Source organism: Rhinatrema bivittatum, chromosome 14, assembly GCF_901001135.1.
Source record: "Rhinatrema bivittatum chromosome 14, aRhiBiv1.1, whole genome shotgun sequence".
Classification (NCBI taxonomy): domain Eukaryota; kingdom Metazoa; phylum Chordata; class Amphibia; order Gymnophiona; family Rhinatrematidae; genus Rhinatrema; species Rhinatrema bivittatum.
The window spans coordinates 6,171,616-6,193,730 of NC_042628.1; the positions used below are offsets into that span (position 1 = coordinate 6,171,616).

At 44.9% G+C, this 22,115-nt stretch overlaps 2 protein-coding genes across 5 annotated transcripts in view; one reads left to right on the forward strand and one right to left on the reverse strand.

Moving 5' to 3' along the window:
* The window catches only part of SLC5A10 (solute carrier family 5 member 10), a 118,171-nt gene that overhangs the window by 40,976 nt on the left and 55,080 nt on the right, over window positions 1-22,115 (reverse strand). The gene's annotated exons all lie outside the window — the stretch shown is intronic.
* The window catches only part of FAM83G (family with sequence similarity 83 member G), a 46,705-nt gene that overhangs the window by 2,409 nt on the left and 22,181 nt on the right, over window positions 1-22,115 (forward strand). Inside the window, exon 2 of the mRNA XM_029576064.1 lies at window positions 9,211-9,378. Coding sequence (XP_029431924.1) covers window positions 9,211-9,378 — 168 coding nt within the window. The remainder of the gene's footprint in view (window positions 1-9,210; window positions 9,379-22,115) is intronic.

Here is a 22,115-nt window from a genome sequence, read left to right on the forward strand (position 1 = left end):
AGAGTCTTTCTAGTTTGATGAAGGGCTGTATAAGGAGGCAGGTGTGCCATGTAAGGACCTGTATATCTATCTGACAGAAAAAGGTGCAGATTCTGACAAGATACTCTCCAGCCCACCCTGGCTGTTTGAGTCAAAAGGGGAAGTCCTTATTTATTAATGTAAAAGCAGCACCTCTGGCCTGTTTTTAACACATTCAGGCCGATACAGTACAGTGCGCTCCAATGCCGGCATTTGGACGCGCTAGCTTTACCCCTTATTCAGTAAGGGGTAATTTATTTATTTATTTATTTGGGACTTTTATATACCGACATTCATGTGCAAACGTACATATCATATCGGTTTACAGCGAAACGAGAGAAGCATAAACGAATGTGTTACATCGAACAGGGGTTACAGGTAATAGCGCGTCCAACCCCTCCCGAACCTCATAGCGCCCGCAACATGCAAATGCACGTTGATGGCCCTATTAGGTATTCCCGCGCGATTCAGAAAGTAAAATGTGCAGCCAAGCCGCACATTTTACTTTCAGAAATTAGCGCCTACCCAAAGGTCGGCGCTAATTTCTCCGGGCACCGGGAAAGTGCACAGAAAAGCAGTAAAAACTGTGCACAGAAAAGCAGTAAAAACTGCTTTTCTGTGCACCTTCCGACTTAATATCATGGCGATATTGTCGGAGGTCCCGAAAGTTTAAAAAAGTTAAAAAAAAATTTTGAAATAGGCCTGTGGCTCATGGGTTGAAAACCGGATGCTCAATTTTGCTGGCGTCCGGGCTCGAGAACAGACGCTGGAAAAATTGAGCGTTGGCTGTCAAACCCGCTGATAGCCGCCGCTCCTGTCTGAAAAGAGGCGCTAGGGACGCGCTAGTGTCCCTAGCGCCTCTTTTTACCGCCTGGCCTAATTTAAATGTATTTACTGAATTGCACGCACAGGAGAGTGGGCGCTTGCCCGCTCTCTCGCATTTTTTACTATATCGGCCCATTTGTTAGTAAATAAAGACCCCCTTGGCCTACACAGTCTGCCCTGCCTACTGGACTACTGCTGACTCTACTCAGTCTCCAGTTATTTGCCTCCTTGCCCTGCTCTCTGTATCTATCCCAAGCCCCCCTGAACGTTACCACTGTTGTGGCTACCACCTCTGCTGACATCCTCTATCCATGTTTGCTCTGAGCCTCTCTTTACACCTTCATACCAAGCCTTCTTGGCCAAGGTTGTCTCTTTCTATCCCCCGGAAAATGCAGCCTCTCCTGTACTTTTTCTTGAATTTGGCCTATTTAGGAAGGAAAACCCCGTACAATTGATTTAATTAAATGAGGGATAAAAAAGTGACCCTTGTGGTCAGAGTCTCCTCCATGTTTTCTTCTTAAAATCATAACCAGGGGAAAAAAAAAATGCCCTGGAAATCAGACTTAACTGGACACGACGGAAAGCTCTCACGTAAAGTTGGTGTCTGCGATGCTTTGTAACAAAGTTTAGTTCCTTAAATGAGACCTTTCCAGAGTTTGCTGGACAAGAATTATAATAATAATTTGGGGATTTGTAACCTGCCTTTTCTAAGTAATGCTCGAAGCAGCTTACAGCAATATTGGTATTTTGGTAGAATAAGTCTCTGCTCCAGAGACCTTACAGTCGATGCAAATTCAGCAGGAGATGCTCCCGACTACTCCAGTACAACCCCCTGGGGGGTTCTTTTGAGAGCAGGAGCCCCTCCAGAGGACTATGCCAGATAAATCTGAGATTTTCACATCATTTGTTATTTAACGCATTTTTAAAAAGGTGTTTAGTTGTTATCCACGCTGACTAATTCTTAGCTATTTTGGACTACAAGAATCAATAAACAGACGTTGCTAGTCTGGCATGAGAAGCTTCATCATGGCTGCCCTGCTGGGAGGAATCAGGCCTCTGTGTCATCTGCTGAGCACGAAGCCCCCTGGGGCTGGGGAAGTAAAGCAGCGAGGCGCTCTACACCCAAATCTGTGCCCTGACAAGCCCGAGCCAGGGTGGGGAAGAGGATGGGTGAGCGTGTGGAAATGAGGAAAGCACCGTCACCTCCAGCATCCGAACGTTGGCTGATGTTTACCTCCCCGCCACCAAGCAGGCGCTCACGCTGTCACCCTGCCCGAATTTAAACATCCCTTAGGTTTCGGTGGTACCCGAGGGCGACCCTCGGGAAGAACACAGCAAGGTACGATAGCAAAAAAAAGACAAAGATCTATAGCCTGCTCAAGGTGGGGTCTGGAAAAACAGGCATAAAATAATGCACTCACCAGACACTGACAACAACTAGTGGTAAAAAGAGCTGGAAAAAGTGTGGTAAAGAATGGAAACTGCACACTGTAGGAAGGAGGAAGGCATTCCCGACTAACTTGGTCTTGAAAATTTGCCAGTCGGTTATTACACAAGTGACCAGGGGAAGGGGTTCCACAGCACTGGAGCTGCAGTGGAGAAAGCTTTCTGCTCCGCGTGCTTCCCACACTGGTGGGACCTCCAGTTTCCCCCGTTGGAAGGACCTTGGAGGAATGTAAACTCGTAAAATGGAATGATGCAAGGAATGCTGACCGTGCTGTGTCGATTCATAAACTGTTGTTCCACTCCACAGACTGGCAGGGCAGCTGCTCTGTGGCCCCTTCCCGGCCCTCGGACACTCTTCATGTACACACTTTCTGCTCTGGAAGGTGCCTGTCGGCAGAGAATGCGAGAAGCCCTTTCTGTATTGCACTGTAGCCTGTGAGGGCACTTCTGATCTTATCAGGTCACTTTTAGAGCTTGCAAGGCTTGACCTGCCTTTTTAGGAACAGAAAAGGTGGGGTGGCAGGAAGCTTTCAGTGTATTAAATTGTGATGAGAGAGGCGAGCCTCATGCCCGGCATTTTAACCTCCACCTCAGGGGTAGCTGGAAGTCTGCGAGATTATAGCTCACATTCCCTTCATTCCACACTCTCTGCCCGTAAAGCCTTTTCCAGTAACTTCAGAAATGTAATAAGCTGAGATTTATAGAGGGCAGAGCTGCCACCCACCCATGTGCCAGTCCTTTCCCATCCTACCAAAGGTTTTCGGCAGTAGGCTCCCTGATTGGGGCGACCACACAAAGACAATATGGAGTCGTCTTGAGGACAGATTCAGGCCAGCGGAGCGCACTGTTACTCCCGCATTTGGATGTGCGTTTGACGCGCTAGCTTTACTCCTTATTCAGTAAGGGGTAATAGTGCGTCGAAAACGCGCGTCCAACCCCCCTGAAACTAATAGCACCCGCAACATGCAAATGCATATTGATGGCCCTATTAGGTATTCCCGCGCGATGCAGAAAGTAAAATGTGCAGCCAAGCCACACATTTTACTTTCAGAAATTAGCACCTACCCAAAGGAAGGCGTTAATTTCTGCCGGCGCCGAGGAAGTGCACAGAAAAGCAGTTAGTCTGATTTCCAGGGCTTTTCTGTAAACCCTCTGACTTAATATCATGGTAATATTAAGTCGGAGGTCCCAAAAGTTAAAAATAATTTAAAAAAAATTAAAATCGGCTCGCGGGTTGAAAAGCGGACGCTCAATTTTGCCGGTGTCTGGTTTCCGAACCCGTGGCTGTCAGCGGGCTCGAGAACCGACGCCGGCAAAATTGAGTGTCGGCTGTCACTCCTGTCAAAAAAGAGGCACTAGGGACGCGCTAGTGTCCCTAGTGCCACTTTTTTACTTCGTGCCCTAATTTGAATATATATATATTTTATTTTTTTTACTGAATCGCGCGCTCTCCCGCGACTTTTACTGTATCTGCCTGAATTGTGCCTCGTTGAGATCGGGTGCCTTTAAGGCGCTGCTGTACCCCTGGCTCGTATACAAAGTTCCAGGAAGCCGTCCGCTGTGAGCCGACCAGGGCAGAAAGCACCCGGTGAAACGTGCTGGGTTTACAGGCATTGGGGTAACAACCCAAGTGGTCCATCCCAGCAAGGTGTTCAGAGCTGCAAACGCCATTCCATGCAGCCTACGCCAAAAAGTTACCACAGGTTACGCGGTTTCTCGATTTCCATCACCTCGTCCAGGAGCGCACACTCCATGCGCTCGCCACCCTTTCCGTGTGAGTAAACGCTTGGCGTCAACTGCCATGCAGCAGCAAAAAAATACATTTACTGTTTCGGTGAAAAGAAATTTCTAGAATAAGAGGTCATCAGATGAGACTGAAAGGGGCAGACTCAGGAGTAATACTAGAAAATATTTCTTCCCAGAATGGGTGCTGGATGCACGGTGCTGGAGGCATGAACAGGAATCAAATTCAAGGAAGCCCGGGGGAATTCCAAGGATCCTAGTTATGAACAAGGGAGCGGAAAGCTGCTGCAGGAGGACGTAAACTGCACAGACGAGATGGGCCTGGCAGTCCCCACCTGCCATGGGGGGCTATTTTGAAATTGTCTGGGGAGGTCCTTGATAGCCGAGTCAGCCAGTGTTGAGCCTGCTTCCCCAGCGAGCCGTTTAAGCTCTGAACAAGTGGCTGCAGAAGCCGCTGCACAGTGAAGCTGATTGGTTGCTTTTGAGTTGTCTGATTTCAGAGTTTAAGTGCAGGCAGAAAAAGCAATTAAAATACTTTTCCCCTGAGGAGTCGGCACAGTTATAGGCTGTTCCCTCCGTAGGGAGGGAGAGAAACGCACGTTCCCAAGGATTAACCAGATCAAAGAAAACATTTCCTTAGCACTAATCTTTCTGCACATCATAGATTCCTTCCAGATATGAAACAGGAGCTGTTCGTGCATTTAAAAAAATTTAATTAAAAAAATGAGTACCAAATCGCAGCCCGACTCCAATAATTATTAGGACTAATCCCTTATGCTAAAACATGATATAATTCAGTATCCATAGAGACATAATAATAAACGACAGCAGATAAAAGACCCAACGGCCCAGCCAGTCTGCCCAGCAAGTTGGCTGGGTGCTAATTGCTGCTCCGTGCACGTTACCCCCTGCGCCTTCTGTTAAGGGCAGAGCTTCTTACTTTATGCTCCGTTATCTGGAAAATCTCCCATTATCTGAAGTTCTTTTATCAGAGAACTCCACTGATTCGGAAGAAACCTTGCTCCAAGCATTCCTGAGAGAGAGCTCGCTACTTGATGTTTTACAATGGCTCTGTACAAGTGAACCTAGTTAAGGGTCCCACACGCTGCTTTTTTTTTTAAGGGCCTCGCTCCCCGTGGCCCCATAACTCCTGATGTTTGTGTCTATATCAGAAACATCTGCTTCCTTTGCGGTGCGGTGCCCGAGGAAGGGACTTTACCGGTTCCAAAAGCTGCACAATGAAAACACCACCTCTGCCAGACATCTTGCTTGACTGCCTTTCAAGTGACTGGCTAACTAACGCAATGGCCGCCTCGTTAGTCCACGCGAATGCACAGAAATAAAATTAACAAAAACAATTTAGGGTGAGACCTCTTTATTGGACTGACTAAATAAGAGTTATCGTCGATGAGCCTGGGATCAGGATACTAAAAAGTCAAGTCGGAATAATCCAAAAAGCATAAAACTTGAAGTTAAAATGATCAAACATTCAGATCGCACTTGGAAGGACTTAACAAAGATTTGGGTTTTTCAACTCGCTCTGCTGCCTTTCTGTCACCTTTATTATTTCTGGATAATTCTTATGTTGGGTCCAAGAAAAGGTGTTGGAAGCCAGTGGAACCAAGAAGGTTTATCAGAGTAAATCCATGGATAAGCAGCCATCAGCTCCTGTAGAGCTAATAGGACCAGTAACTTCTAGGAGCTCATCCAAATGTTTGCAGAAGCAATGGCTCTGGCTCTTGAGTTGAAAGCACTCATAGACTGGAGTAAAGAGCCTTTTGCTCTGAGTGAACTCGTACACTGGATGACTGCTTGGTCCATCCGTTTATTTCAGGAAGTGCAAAGGTCCCCTGCCAGCTGCTGATGGGGTTCTGATGGAGACCCTTAGTAACGAACCCTTCTCTCTGATTTTAAAAACCAACAAACAAAACTGTAGTTTTTGATGGATCCTGATATGAAATATTGTCATATGATACATATTAGATGTTTTGTTCCGAGGTATCTACTTCTAGAGAATGTTTAACAGCCAAGCTAAAGAAGTATCTGTGTACGGACACACAGACCTTGCTGCTTCTCCTGGCCTGTGACAGCCTCGTCACTGGATTTCGTGTAAAATAATTTCTGCACCAAAGGCTTGAATGAGATGGCAAGTGAGGAGCCCAGAGATCTGAGGCAGGAGAAGCCAAGGACCGAGTCTCTTCATAGCAACAAAAGACTCCAAAGCTATGTCTGCAGTGAGTATCGCTTCAGTTTCTGTCACTGCAAAATAGTTCAGGAACATGAAGCCAAGATGTTGGCTTGTGGTACGATTGTTGGTTGCCTGAGCCAAGAGTGGCCAGAGGGGACTCGCAAGGCACATGCTTAGCTGGAAGGTGGACCTCATTGCATTTCAACTTCTAAGGTAATTACGCCCATCAGCTGGCACCAGGGACTCTGTCAAACCTTCATTTTGGGGCGTCACTAATTCTATAAGACACAACTTTGAAGTTCTCTCAAACTTTTGGAAGCTGAATTAATTGCTCTGTAAGGAAAAACGTTAAAGAGAAACTAGCAACTGTTTGAAGGTAGTTAATTAGTTCCATGTACCATGGCAAAATGACTCTTCAAACAAAGGATTAAGCAGAACAACTGACTACTCCAGTCTGTAATTGCGCATTATGGAAGGCAACAGTGATACAGCTGTGCAATCAGATTAAAAATTTCCATTTTTCAAAATTTTATGTAACTCTCTCTCTTTTTAATATGCAAGTCAGCTGACCTGGGAAAGAATATTTGATCAATATAACTAGTAGCCAGGTACACTTGGGGACTGCCACCTCTTATGTCTGGGAAGGGGCAACAAGGAATGGATCTCCTCTTTAGGATTTGCTGGGTATTTCCAAGTGACCCGGATTGGCCACAGGCTTGATGGACTTTAGCTCTGACCCAATATTGCATCTATGTTCTTATTTAACACAAATGTCAACAGCAGCAACTAGTGTGCCTGATTTACAGTATAAACTCGAGGAACAAGTGCTGTGTAAAACAGCGCAGCCTAAACCTGTCCTGTGGGTTTTCAGCAGATCCAAGTCACCACGCATGAGATACGTTAGATACCCAGTATATGCAAATTAATTTCAGATATCCTGAAACCTAACTGGCTGTGGGGGTCCACGTTACAGGTTTGAAGTCCTGGTGTAATTTGTATTCAAAGAAAACAACAAGAGCAACAAAAAAAAAAAAATCACACTGCATCAAGGAAATGGACTCTGCCCTGGAAAGCCGATGCCTCAATAAATTGGTTTAGTGTACAAGGCGCCACCCACCTCACGTCATCATCATTGCTGCTATTTCAAAGGGTTCCAGAGAAGTGTTAGTCACAATCTCTGTCATCGGTGATGTCACTAGGAAACAAAATGGCTGCTGCCCTGCTGGCTGGATTGTGGTTTAAAGGGTGACCCAAAATGCTGAAAATGAAAACCTTTTGTACTGCGATTGCACAATGATGATGCCATTCCCTTTCACGGCCTGAAACTGCAGGTCCCCTGTAACCGAGGCCCGGGAGAGCAGTCCCTTGGTGCAGGGAGCCGGCCTGAAATGTAAATACAGGAGGTATCGGCGACTGCAGTCCCTGAGGGAGCCAAAAATCAGTCGGCTCTTAGCAAATTATCAAGGAATTTATGTGAGGAGTTAGATTGCGAGGAGAATCACAGGACATGAATGAAAATTTCATGAACCAGTTTCATAGATTAATTCTAGCCTTCTGCTTGTTTGTACAACCCTTCTCACAAACAGTCTCCCTCCAGAGACTCTCCTAGTGAGATGAAAGCTTTGAAAAACTCTTTCATTACCTGCGTGGAAATAATGAGCACCAAAGAAAACGCCACATAAGAGAGCGCCTTTCTATTGGACTCGCTGAATGCATCTCCTGACTGGCTTTCCGGTGTTAGACTCCCTTTCTCAGGTCAAGGCAAAGATGAAGTTACCTGACTATGCACGTGGATGACGGATTGCGTTACAGTGGTGGCGTGAAGGGGAAGAGGGCCGAGGTATCAGCAGAGAGAGATAAGTAGGTGACAGAGCTGCGGCGCAGGATTACGGCTGGCAGTGCGTAACAAAGCCCAGGTCTCTGTTTAAGTTTCCGTGTTTAGTTCTGAAGTTTCTGATCCTTTTAATTTCCAATGTCTTTCGTTACCTGCGAACCCAACTACTGTGGCCCCATACAGAAAGCAAACAAGAGCTAAAACAAACCAAACAGGAAAGGAGGAAGACGGAGCATTTCTGGTCTGGAAGTGAAGGGAACTGGCTAAATTAGGAAGACATCTCTTAAAAGGAAAACCCAGAGATTGTTGCCCCCTTGAAATAAATTGATTTCTTGAGTCCTGATCAGAACCAGTCAGCCAGCACCAGACTCGTTGATGTGGCTAGGAGAGGACGTAACTTAGGTCGAGGTTGGCAGAGACGTTTTTTCTGGTTCCTGTTTCTGCACCTTTAGGTGCTGGATGCAGCTGTCTGAGAGCAAATTTCAGTTTCTGTTTTCCAAAGGAAACTTCCAGTTGAAATTTCAAACTAAATCACTAAAATGTCTGTTGGGGCTGAAGCCCTTTCCCGAGCCTCTGTAACTCTGAAATATGCTTCGAAGCAGTATTAATAGGGGGGGAAACTGTATTTTCTCAGTAATTTTAGGGCTCTCGGGGCACGACAGGAAAACTCTTTCCTTTTCTTGCTATCTTGCTGAACATTAAAGAGACAATTTTGAAAGGTGTGAATTTTTTATTTTGTACTTCAGGACTGTGCACCTGCAGGGATGCATTTTTGCTAGGCTAAAACATCCTTTTAACTGGTCTGATTGCACTTCTGCTAAAGTAACCCACATGGTGGTGGTAAGGGGTGAAAAAAAACCAAAACAGGCCAAACTTTTTTTTCACTAGCGATCGCCTTCTACATTAATATTGAGCTAAATCTGAAGAGAGAGTATTGCATACGCCTCCCCGCAGAGGCAGATTTGGATTAGCCTCACAAGGTTGAGGATGCCACATCAGTTTTTATGAACTTAAGTTTATTGGGAAGGAGCAAGGGGTTGTAATAAGAGCCTTGGCCTTAACCATGTACAGTAGCATCTGCTAGCAGAGGCCCCACTATGTTAACAGCTTGTGGCTTTTACTTTTTCTCTAATTGTGCCATCTGCTCTCTCTCCAGGTCATTGCCGTGGTCATGGACTTGTTCACCGATGTGGACATCTTCAAGGACATGTTGGACGCGGGGTTCAAGCGGAAAGTCGCCATCTACATCATCCTGGATGAAAGCAACGTGAAGCATTTCCTCCAGATGTGCGAGAGAGCACAGATGCATGCAGGGCACCTGAAGGTAAGGGCTGGCTGGAGGCAGAAGCAGAGCAATCCCAGCAACGGGATGACCTGGGCTAGGTGAGCTGGGCAGGTGTTTTGGGTAGCTGAGTCACAGAAACAGAACGGCAGATAAAGACCCCCACAAGGCCCGGTACCATAGGCCCTACAGGATTTGGGGCCTTACTCTTGCTCCCCCCCACCGATAAAGTTCTACTGTGCATGTCCCGTACGAGGCTGCCATGACTGCCTCATGCGTCCATCGCTCTGTCTGAGGAAAAATACTTACTCGCACTATTTGTACTGCCAAGTCCCATGCCACAGCATCGGTGCCAGGATGAAGTCCGTGAGAAAGTCAGAGGGAGCCATCGTCTCTCTAGCCTTAGCCCTGGCCATTGTGACAAGGCGATGGCTAAAGCCAGAGGAATGCTGTGCTGGGTAGAGAGGGATAACCAGCAGGAAAAAAGGAGGTATACAGAGCCTCAGTGAGGCCTCACCTGGAGTACGGTGTTCAGTTCTGGAGACCGTACCTCAGAAAGGATAGAGACAGGATGGAAACGGTCCAGAAAAAGGCGACCAAAATGGCGTTGGGTCCGTAGCAAAAGAATTATGAAATTAGATTGAAGGACACACACATGTATGCACTGGAGAAAAGGGAAGGACAGGGTTGATGTGATACAGACTTTTTTTAAATACCTGAAAGGTATTAATAATGCACAGAAATCAAACTTTTTCAGTGGAAAGAGAGCTGTAGAATAAGGGGGTCATAATATGAAGCTCCAAGGGATTGAATCAGGACCAACGTGAAAAATATTTCTTCATGGAAAGGATGGTAGATGCATGGCATGTTCTCCCAGAAAAGGTAGTGAGGACAGGGACCGCCATGGGATAAACATAGAGGATTCCCAGTGGCTAAATGATGGTGATGAAGAAAGGGTAACCTGCACGGAGCAACAATTACCCTAAGAGTAAAAAAGCTTGTTGGGGAGACTGGATGGACCGCTTGGGTCTTTTCCTCTCGACTCTTACTGTATTACAGACAGAACAGCTATTGACTTAAAATGTTGTGACTTCCATCACCACCATGGATTCCGGTCCCAGCTCTACAACCAGATATCTTTGCTCTTCTCTTTGTTAGTTCTGGTGCCAGTTCTGCCACCAGTTGTTCCTATGCTCTTTCTCCTCCACCTGGGCTCTAATCCCAGCTCTGCCATGGGCTGCCTGTTGGCATTCCACTATATGGAGTTAGTGGTAAGCTGTCCGTGCCACTACCCTGTCACACAGACAAATCCCTATAAATATCACGAGGAAGAAGAGCCAAGGAAGGCGCAGCCTATTTTATTCTGCTGTTTACGCTTTTAAACAGATTTAGGAAGTGCTTTCGCCTTCTGAAACATGCCGCTAATGGATTCTGCTTATGAGTTTGATTAGAGGGTTGGCCGGAGCACTGGGTGCATCACTGATACCAGCCCAAAGTCTCTTTAAAAAAAAAAAAAAAAAAAAAAAAGTTCAGCATGTGCTTTCCACACCCTGAACGTGAAATGATATTTAACACCATCGCAGATCGTGTGACCAGCTAAGAAGCTGGCAAACAGTGAGCCGGGTGTGTCCACAACAGCAGCATAAAGCCTGGAGCTCCCCCGGGTCCATAGAGAGGCAGAGACAGCTGCACTGGAGGAAGCCGACGCAGCCATTTTCACCCCCGTATGGCAGCAGAAAGCAATTTTCCACTAATATCCATTTAAGTGTGCTGTGAGAGGCTTCCCAGGCTGTAAGGCACCCACCCCATGGTGGAAAGGCAGTCAGAAGTCTGAATCTGGTGCCGTCTTGTGGGTTGGGGCTTCATCGAGCCTCTCCCTTTCTCCTTTCTCTGTTGATCATGTGTACCGTACATTTTTATGGATGTTTTACTTTGTATGTCGCCTAGGCCTTCGTTGTGTTAAGCGACTAAATCTTTCCTGATACAGCCTAGGGCAGGACAATCCCCCACGCTGCATCAAAAAGTCTCTCCTTTTTTTTATTATTATCACACTCTTAATTTCTCAAGACACAGAGATAGACGTCAGATAAAGACCCCCATATCCCATCCAATCTGCCCGGTCTTCCTATCTGCTGTAGTACCTTAGACTCTACTTGATCTGTGCCTTTCTAATCATTCCTTCACCGCTAAGGATCTACCATGCTCATCCCAGGCCACCTTGAATTTCCAGACTGGTTTTCTCCCCATGGCCTATGCTGGGAGACTGTTCCCTCAGATGATACAAATCACTGCTTTGTGACTTCCAGCTCAGATATAATCCTGGGTTTCCACCATCCATTCTTGAATACCCAAAATGGACCCTAAAGCTGAGAATGTGTGTGACTTAAGCTGATGGGAATAACAGTCCCTGTGATCTAAATCCACCATCCCAGATAGAGCACATTTTGAGCTCCAGGTTCAGCTTTCCCTGTGCAATAACTGACTTGATATAAAGAAGTGATTTTTAGATGGTCGAAGGAGCATATCTGGAGTAACCTCTGTATTAACAAACATAAGATTTGCCATACTGGGTCAGACCAAAGGACCATCAAGCCCAGTATCCTGTTTCCAACAGTGGCCAACCTGGCAGGATCCCAAAAAGGCAATAGATTCCAAGCTGCTTATCCCAGGGATAAGCAGTATATTTTCCCCAAGTCCATATTAATAATGGTTTATAGACTTTTCTTCTAGAATCTTGTCCAAACCTGTTTTAAACTCAGCTAGACTAATAGCTTTTACTAAATCTTCTGGCAACAAATTCCAGAATTTAATTGTGTTGAGTAAAAGAATTTTTCTCCTATTTGTGTTAAATGTATCACCTACTAACTTCATTGAATGTCCCCTAATCTGTGTAGTTTTTGAAAGCATAAACAGATTTGCATTTACCTGTTCCACTCCTCTCATTATTTTATAGATATCTGTCATATCCCCCCCTCAGCCGTCTCTTCTCCAGGCTGAAGAGCCCTAACCTCTTCAGCCTTTCCTCATAGGGGAGCTGCTCCATCCCCTTTATCATCTTGGTCGTCCTTCTCTGTACCTTTTTTCTGATTCTGTTATATCTTTCTTGAGATGCGGTGACCAGAACTGCAGACAATACTCCAGATGAGGTCGCTCCATGGAGCGATAGAGAGGTGTTTGCTTTCTTGGCTGCTGCTGCTGCACACTGAGCAGAAGATTTCAACATATTGTCCTTTTCCTGGGTGGTCACGCCCAATGTGGAACCTTGTATTGTTCAGCTATAATTTGGGTTACTCTTCTCTACATGCATCACTTTGGACCTGTCCGCATTAAATGACATTTGCCGTTTTGTATGCCCAGTTGCCCAGTCTCGCAAGGTCCGCTTGTGACTTTTCACAATCTTCTTATGATTTAACAACTTTGAATAATTTTGTATCAGCAAATTTGATCACCTCACTTGTTCCCATCTCTAGGTCATTTATGAATATGTTAAAAAAAAAAAAAAAAAGCAGCGATCCTAGTACAGATCCCTGGGGTGCACCCCACCTTTCCCCATTGAGAAAATGGACCATTTGGTCCTTCTCGCTGTTTTCTATCTTATACCAAGTTCCTAATCCACAGTAGGACACTGCCCCCATCCCATGACTTTTTAATTTCCTAAGAAGTCTCTCATGAAGGATTTTGTCAAACGCTTTCTGAAAATCCAGATAAGCTATATCATCTAGCTCACCTACATCCACGTTTATGCACGCCTACAAAACATGTAGCAGATTGGTGAGGCAAGACTTCCCTTGGCTAAATCCATGTTGACTTTGTCCCATTAGATTATGTCTATTTATATGTTCAGTAATTTTATTCTTCAGAATCCAGTTTTCCTGGCACTGACATCAGACTCGCAAAGTGAAATGGTTCATCTCTGGAAGTCGCTGTCCTACCTTGGACCTCTTCCGCCTCCCCTCTCACTTTCCTTCCTTGCTGTCTCGGTCCAGCATAAAATCACCCCAGAATCAGATTCAGCCCTGTGTGTGTCTGGCCGGTTCTCTGGGAACACCCTGTCTCTCTCCGACTTCTAGCTGCTGGGTCTGGAGAGCACCCGGGGCTCCTTCCTTCCCTGCCTGCAGGCTGCGCCAGCTCAAGCTTGTTAGTGTGACGGTTTTCTGTCTACCTGCATTTTTGTAATGAGACTTCTGATTGTTAAACAGCGAGGAGAAATATGAAGACCAGGGAGGAGATGAGAGTCATCTCTCCAAGCTGTTTCATAAACAAGTGATGTGCTAAGGTAGAAAATATTTAAAAATCCCCTACTGAAAACCTTAGAGGTAGATTTTAAAAGCCTGGTGTGCGCCAAAATCGAGGGATACCTGCAGAAGTCGGGCTCTCGCGCACCCACTGAATTTTAAAAGCCACCGATATGTGCGTGCACATCTCAAGAAGGGGCAGGGGATGGGTGTGGTCTGGGCGAGACAGGTGTTTTGCGGCGTGGCCAAGAGATGTGAGCGTAAATACTCGCACGCGTGCGTGTGCACCCAGATCCCGTGCCACATAAGTTTATTTCTACTAGGAAGGAGTTGTAAGTTGGGGGTTTTTTGGGTTGTGTGTTTTTTTTTGAAAAATACAAAACTAGCTGTACCTGAGGGGTTTTAAGGGTGGAAGGTAACTGGGGAGAGCGTAAGCTTTACAACTAGGGGGGTTTGGAGGACCAAGCTGTTAACTGGGTATACTGGTGGGTGAAACTGGACGTGGCATGGATGTGCACCCCTTCTAAAATTCCTAGACTTGCATGGTAGAAGTGGGATTTTCGTGCATAGGTGCGCACCCACTTAAAATTGGGCGAACGTGTGTGCGGGTCAGGCTATTTTATAACGTGCGCATAGATGCGTGCAAGTTATAAAATGGGTGCTTTCTCGGCGGTATAACAGCCGTGTGCATGTCTGGTAAATCAGCCCCTTCTTACTGTGATTGGTGCAGCGGGCACTCTTGTGATAAACCAACGCAGTCTCTGTGTTATCAGTGCAGTGTACGCGCCTCTGGTAAATCAGGTGTTTGAACTATTAATGTTATTTTAATAGACCTTTTGCTTCTCACAGGCCAAAAAATGTTTTAAAGCCCTTCTTAATGGTACATTTTTGTGGTTGTGTGCATGGCACCCTGGGAAAGTTGAAATGAGCCCAGCAGTCAAAGTGTCACAGCAGAAAGTTCTGCCACTGACCTGCTGGGGCTTTTATGGCGGGTATTGGCAGTAACAAAGCAGGCAGGGCCGAGAGCTGTCAGACACGGCTGCCTTCCTCGGGCCACAGGTGCCAGACCCACCTCAGGATCTTGGTGGCACCATCTCTAATGAGGTTGTGTCACTCGCTCCTTGCTGCTAACGCTTCATTGCCCATATGGCTACTCTGCCGCCTTCTGACTCTTGTCTGTGATGTGAGATGACATAAATGACTTATTGTGTATGTATTTGGGGGCCAAGAGGTCTCCTCCTCCGCCCTTCTGCCTCTCCTTGAGGAAGCTGCTCCTATTGTCCCACTGGTGTGGGGGTCACGGGACTGTCCCCAGTTGACTGTCGCGTGACTTCGCAGGAAGGGGTGCTATGGTGTTTTCAAGCCACCGGGAGAGGGAGATTCTGAAACGGATTCAGGAAACCTCATACAATGAGCATAGTCGGGCTACCATTTGCCCATAATCACCCCAGCGCCCACTATGGCAATCATAATCACACCACACGTGCTGTGGTGAGCACAGGATTAGGACCTGTGCTCACCACAAAATTCTGATACTGGTGCAGAATCTGAAACCACAGGCCCACCTTAATATATCCCTGTGCCCTTGGACTGGAGTTATGTAATCCAAAAGTCCACCCACAGGCAGGCTCAGGTTCAGAGTGGTACATTTTTATAGAAACAAAAACATGATGATAAAAAAAAAAAGACCATATAGCCCATCTTGTCTGTCCATCCAAAAAACTGCTCAGCTCTACACACACAGTAACATAGTATCAGTGGCAGAAAAAGACCAAATGGTCCACCCAGTCTGGCCAGCAAGTTTCTTATGGTAGTAACTGCTCTCTGAGCACTTATACGGGGCAATATCGCTGCCTCCTTTTTTTCTGCTGACCATTCCTCTCCCTATGTACCCAAGCATATTTCTGACCTTTGTGGTCACCTTGAGATCATTAGATTTGACCAGAGAAGAATTTCAATCCCTAGGCTGTTCCATTCTGTTGTGGCAGTCTCCAGACCATTCCTCTCGCTTTGCTAGACCCCTCCTCATGTTTTCTGTCCCTTCCTGCATGCCTGCCCTGTTGCAGATTTTGATATCTGCAAAAAGATAAACTATTAGGCTAGAAGCTGCTGCTGTTGAGCTCTGTGGCAAAATGGAGAAAGTGAGCGCTGCCGTTTATCCAGGAAAATATAACGGGAATGGCTGAGAAACAAGACGAGGCGTCTGACTCCAAGAGTGCTCGATTTCCCACAAATTCCCCCAATTTGCCCAGTAAAACTTTTTAGGAAATATTTTTGGGAGTTTGTTTGTTTTTTTTTAATTTGACAATTTTTATTAAAGAAAAAATGCTAATGACAATAATTAAACCATGGTCCATACATAAAAAATAATGCATTAGACATTTTTTATACAATATAAGTGAACCCAATGTTCCTTAGTACCAAATCTGTCTTTAGTGATTATCAAAAGAAAAAATACCTAATCCCTATGCCCCCAACCCCCCCTGAAAAGCGACAATAATTATTATAATCACCAAAAAATTTAAAAGAAAAATATATTATCTAGGAGCAACTCAAATAACACAAGTGCCTTTCCGTTGTCATCCCCCTGAGAATAAAATAACAAAGATGTAAGAGAGAGAATCCCCTAAATCAGCCATCAGGAGGGAAGTCCCTTATCCTCACTATCCCTCTCTAAAAGGTTGGAGTCCCACCGTGGAACATAAGCTGACCACACTTTATTGAATTTTGCCAAAGTATTCCTTTGTTCTATTTTCATGCACAAAATTAAAAAAACAGCCGCCTGGATCTTTGACATCCTTTAAACTCCTAAATAAGATCCTTATGAATAAGAATACCTACCCCCGTATATTTGGCAGACTTTGAGTGAGCTGTCCAAGTTTTGGGAAGGAAACTCACCGGAACACATTAAGTAATCGTAGCGGGCTTTCAAACGAGTCTGCTTGGAGGCAGCACAGATTGTCCAAAAAAGATGTCTCTTCCGCCCAGAATTAAAGCCCTTTATGTTTAATGTGCAAACTTTAAAAGATGTCATGGTAAATGGTAATAGTATTCTCTTAGCGCCTATGGATAAATCTCCAATAATTAGCGTCAGCAGTTCTAAATTGGTAAGGAAACATCATGAGAGAATACCAAATCATCTCTTTTCCCCGCCCCATAAAGTTTACTGGTAAAAAGTTTGATACTGTTAACATTTGTAACCCCATCCCCAGATCAGTCTGCCTATTCAAGACTCGCAGTCCTACTTTGTATGTAGGACGAAACATCATTCAGACTATTAGTTTCCCTTCCTGTGAGTGACCAGTGTGAAAAACACCAAGCTGAAAACAGTAAGCTATACACACAACCCTCTCAGTATAACAGCAGCCTAAATAAATCCTTATTCCCAACTTCTTTTACCAATAATCAACTGGTTTCCATTATTATTGGAACCCTTAAGTTCACTCAATGTCTTCAAGTTGCATCTTTTGGCGCTACCATCTTCGAAGATCTTCTCTGTTAGAGACCGTTGGCTGAGACCTGGTTGGCACTTGCATGGCCGGAAGGCTTGGTTCTTGGAAGACCGTGTTCGCGTTCGCCTCCGCAGTAGTTTTAACACCATATCCCAAAGGGAAATAACCAGCGGTATCGGGTGTTCTCCTTTCTGAGAAAAGCAGTAACAGGGTGAAACTCTTGCTACTTTCGCAGTTTTGTCAGCGACAGAGCAGCAAAAATAGAGATGTCGTGGTTGTTCCAAAGCCAAGTAGCTTTATCGCAAGCCAAATTGTGGATTTTTGTCTTTTACCATGAAACTATGGAAACAGGCTATAAAATCACATGGTTTATTATCCATTTTCTGACCCAAGGAACAATGAGCCCATTCCAGCTTGATGTCAAAGGTAGGAAGGGAATCGGAGGGCATGGAGATGGCCAATATACTTTTTCCAAATCTGAACCAAAATGTCTGCGCAATCCTGATATTCCGGGGTCTCCGGCATCCCATGAAAGCGTAAATTGCAACATCTGGTGCAGTTTTCAATATCTTCTAAGTTCTCCACTACAGCAGCACATTCTGAATGCAATGATTGTTGCTCCTGATGTTTGAGAGAAATGTCCTCAGCCTGCACTTCCATCCGAGTATCCACCTTGTCCATCCTCCTACTCAACTCTGCCATGTCCTCCTTCATTTCTCCCCATAGCGCCATGGTCTCTTGTTTGTACTTTTTTAAAATCTTGACTTAGATCTCCAAACCAGGTACGTATTTCTGCTCGAGTAGGCAAATCCAATTCTGATGTATCGGCCAAGTCTTCTGCTGTGCTGCTGGCGTCTGCTCCCTCAATCTTGCAATAACAGACTCTGATTCAGTTTTCTGATATGAAAATTGCTTAAAATCTACCGAATTCAAAGCTTCCGCAATTAAGTTGGAGAACTGAAAGGAGCAGAAATTTGCAGTTGCCAGAGAATTCAGCTCGATGAGCTCACAGTTTAAGCTGCTGACAGTCCTGATGACGTCATTTCCTCCCATTTTTGGGAAGTTTTGTCGCCTTCCTGAGAAATGTGTTTTGCCTTTCTTCGTAAGAAGTGAGAGAGGGTCAGTGGCCTCTAATGGCCAAGTGGCCTGGAACTTAGAGTCTTCCTTCAGGACACTCAGCCAGGATCTGGTTTAGCTTGACTTCCAGACTGACAAGAATTCAGAGATGAAACTTTGTTCATTCAAGTCAGAAATTCTTTGCTTGTGGGTCAGTGGGTGTGTCTTTCTCTTTCTAGATGTTAGTAAACTGACGTAAGGTAGGTGCAAGTTGTTCTTTCAGATGCCGGACTTTTTTTTTTTTTCTTTAAAAGGTGAACTTTTATCTGCGACACCCTTGTAATTGTTGGATTAAATTTGCTAATTAAAAAGATTTCCTGACTCTGAGATTTCAGTGCAGTCTCAGATGAGGCCAGAGTTTAGCAATGTGTATTATAATTCATGGCAGGCAGTGGCAGGCCCAGGATCTTGCCTTTTTGCCTTTTCTAGTATATTTTTGGTTTTCTTTCTCAGTATATTTGATTAACATCTTTTCCTAATGTATGAGGAATCTCCCCTCATTGGAAGCTCAGTAGAAGGGAAGTCAAAGTGATTTTTTTCTCTTCTTTTTTTTAATTTATGGTGGTTTTGCTTTGGATATCAATTTCTCTGTTTTCCATAATTTCAAGCCAGTTGTACTTATAGTGGCTGTTTAGTGAACAAGTTATCCAGCTAAAGTTATCCCATTCCCCCACCGCCACTTGTCTTAACCCTCCCTCTGCTCTCCCAGAAAGCTGGCACCTAAAAAATAATTTTAAACTTAAGAAAATCACCGCTGACATGAGCATCCCTCCTCGCAATAAAAAAAAAATCTGTAACTTGCCCCATCTCCATCCCTCCCACAGCCACCCACCTGTTACCTTCAGAATTGTCCCCTACCTTGGCCTTGCCGGGAACGCTGTGTTCTGCCATCCCGGCCGCTTCCAGCGCTATTACCCTGGTAATGCTGGAAGCAGCCGGGATTGCAGAATACAGGGATCCCGGCAAGCTCAAGGAGGGGGGAGGACAACTTTTTGGTTTTAAGTGGCATGGCGGAGGCTTTCTACCTCCGGCGATCCCGGGGCATGCCTGTACATGCATAACTCTGTCCTACTCCCCTGCACCCTCATAACATCACGCTTCTTCTACCCCGCAGCCTACACCCCCAGAAGGTTGCAGAACTGGGTAGGGCAGAATGACATCTGACTTGTTGACTGCGGAATGTGAGACAAACAACTTTCATTCTGCCTCCCACAGACTACGTCTGGGTTTCTGTGAATAACATTTCAAAACAGACCAAGTCATGGTACAAAAGACGATGGGAGTGCCTGTAGGGTTAAGCACATAGAACTGCAAATTCCTTAGGATGGTTACTTTTTGGGACATTTGGGAGATGTATGAAGGGGAACGACAGACAAGCCATTACAGTAGTGAACTCAAACAGCCAATGGAGATGGATCAAGATGACGGAGACAAATAAAGTATGGATCCGCCCTCCGTTTCTTGGCCACATTCAACACAGATGAGCAACAGGCTGTGGTATCTGAGGAAACGGGAATTACTGGTTCAAGTCCTTCCTAATGGCAGTATCCTCTAAATCATGGCCCCCTCAAAGTTCCCTGCTCACCCCCATTCTGTTCAATATGTACCATGGGCCTCCCGCAGCTATTGCAAGACAATTTGGACAAAGTATACCTTTGCGCTGATCACACGCAGATTCCCATGCCAACATCAGACAGTTGGGGAAGAAAGAAAAGCGCTCGTCAGCCAATGCCTTGAGGTAACAAACCTGTTGATTAACGACAGACATCGGATAAACCAGGGACAAAATGGAGGTCCCGTGGGTGAGCCGTTCACCATATCTATGTTTATTTTTTATTTTATTTACCATATCCAGATAATTCTCCCTCACAGGGGGGGAGTTGGCAGGAAATGGGAACAGGCCTTCCTGTTCTTAATCGCCCTCCATTAGCTGCCAGTTGTTGTTAATGTCAAAGTTTAAATTCTGTCACTGACTAACACTGGCACCCACTTATCTGACTGAGAAGATAAGAGGTTATCATCACAAAAAGAATCTAGGGACAACCAATAGAGCTGGTCACCCTGGCCTAAAAACACTGACACCCCCTTCCCCCCAAAAAAAACAAGGTCTAGAGCGTTCAGAGGTGTGCAGAGCTATGAAACTCACCCTCCTCCCCCATCTGCAAAATACTGATGACTGCTTGGATTTTCAGCGCCAACTAAAAACATGGTTTTTCGACCAGCAGAGCCCCCCAGCTGAAAGCATATTGCAATATTTGACTCTGTGCTTAACAGGTCAATAACTGAGAGGTTAGATTTCTATAAACTATGATACTCGGGGGGGTTAGATAATTAAGATTTTTCTGTAAATTTGAGCAATGTGTGATTTTTGATCTAGATATAAACTGACCAGGTTATGCAGCATCCTAACTGCTCCTTCACTGTTAATTTGCATGTATTGTTTGTTTATAACCCAGCTAACTTTACTGTGATCTCTTTTAAAGTGACTAACGAGCCATGAAAGGCAGAATAGAAATATTAAATTAAAACACACCACCACCAGAGACCAAAATGATCCGATGTAAGTTACAAGCCAATTGCATCTTCTCAGAAGATGAATTTTTCCCAGACCAAATCAAATTTAGATCTATCTCCTTACAGTGAAAATATCAGCTTTTATATTTTTCCTTTTTTAACATTAGTGGAAACATCGAGATTACCCTGCTGACCGAACAGACTTGGTTCTGATATACCTCAGAGAAATCCCTCTGCCAAAGCTCTAAGGCTAGGGCTGCCTTTGGGATCTATTTAAAAAAACAATCTGCACGTACAGTAGAACAATCAAATCATCAGTTCTGAACTCTTGCAACAAATCGAGATGCCAAGACACCTTCCCAGATACTTCCTCCAATCCCACTTGTGCTCGGTGCTCCATTTCTGGATTAATGATTCATTAACAGTGTCCTAGCACAGTAGATGTAATTAATTTACACTTAATCTGGCCTGCTGACCAAAGACTCTTTTAAATCCCCCTCCCCCTCTCCAAAATTAGGTTTTCTAGGAACTCTGCAACGTTGTAAGCGTTTACTCAGCTGCTCATATATCTAGAGAGAACCTTTTGCTAAATTATATTGAGCCTTAAGATCTTCAAAAGGGGTCATTTCTCCCGATGTCCAAACTTGCCCAACGTAGAGCATCATAAGACACCTCTTCCTTTCCACAAAGTGAGCCTATGTTGGTCTGTGTAGAACAGAGCAGAAATATGACCTGCTTTTTATTTTTTTTTTAACAAAATGGGGGACTTTCCCTTCAAATTCAGGATAGTTGTCCACGCTAATATTTGATTCTCTGATTGCCTTTTTACATGGGAAACAACAATAGTTTCTTATGACTGCAGGAGATTAAAACCATAGGTTAGTACAATTATTGAAGTATGTGGGGACCCCAGTTGTGGAAGAGAGTTTCAAAGCAGAAATGAAGGGGAACTTCCAGTCTTTACAACGGCGCGTTGTTGTACCACTTCATTCTTATAAGGACAATGGCAGAGAGCTAAAGATGAAGGAATAAAAATATGTAATAAAGGGGAAAGATAATTAATTACATATTGATGGAGCTCTATAGAGCTTGCTTATATTCCATCATTTAATTTGAACTACTCTATGGTACATGGAAACACTGGAGAAGAGAGACCAGGAGGATTCGGTCGGGTCTAAGATGGCCCCCAGCACAGACATGAGGATGCTTGGGGGGGGAAAAAGAGAGTGAGAATCCTAGAAATCGTGTGGTCATGGGATGACTGCATGAATTGACCAGAACAGGACACCTGGTTAGACTTCTAAACAGACGAGTGTTCTTCACACTGAATCCTTCTAAGCACCAGGCCAGCCCGCTCCTCTCCTGGATTAAAGAAAAAGGTCTCTCAAAGTGTTTGTTTTGTTTTTATTTTCTACTTTACGTGTCTTTGGCAGCATGTAAAATGGGTCTCTGTTTCTGTCCT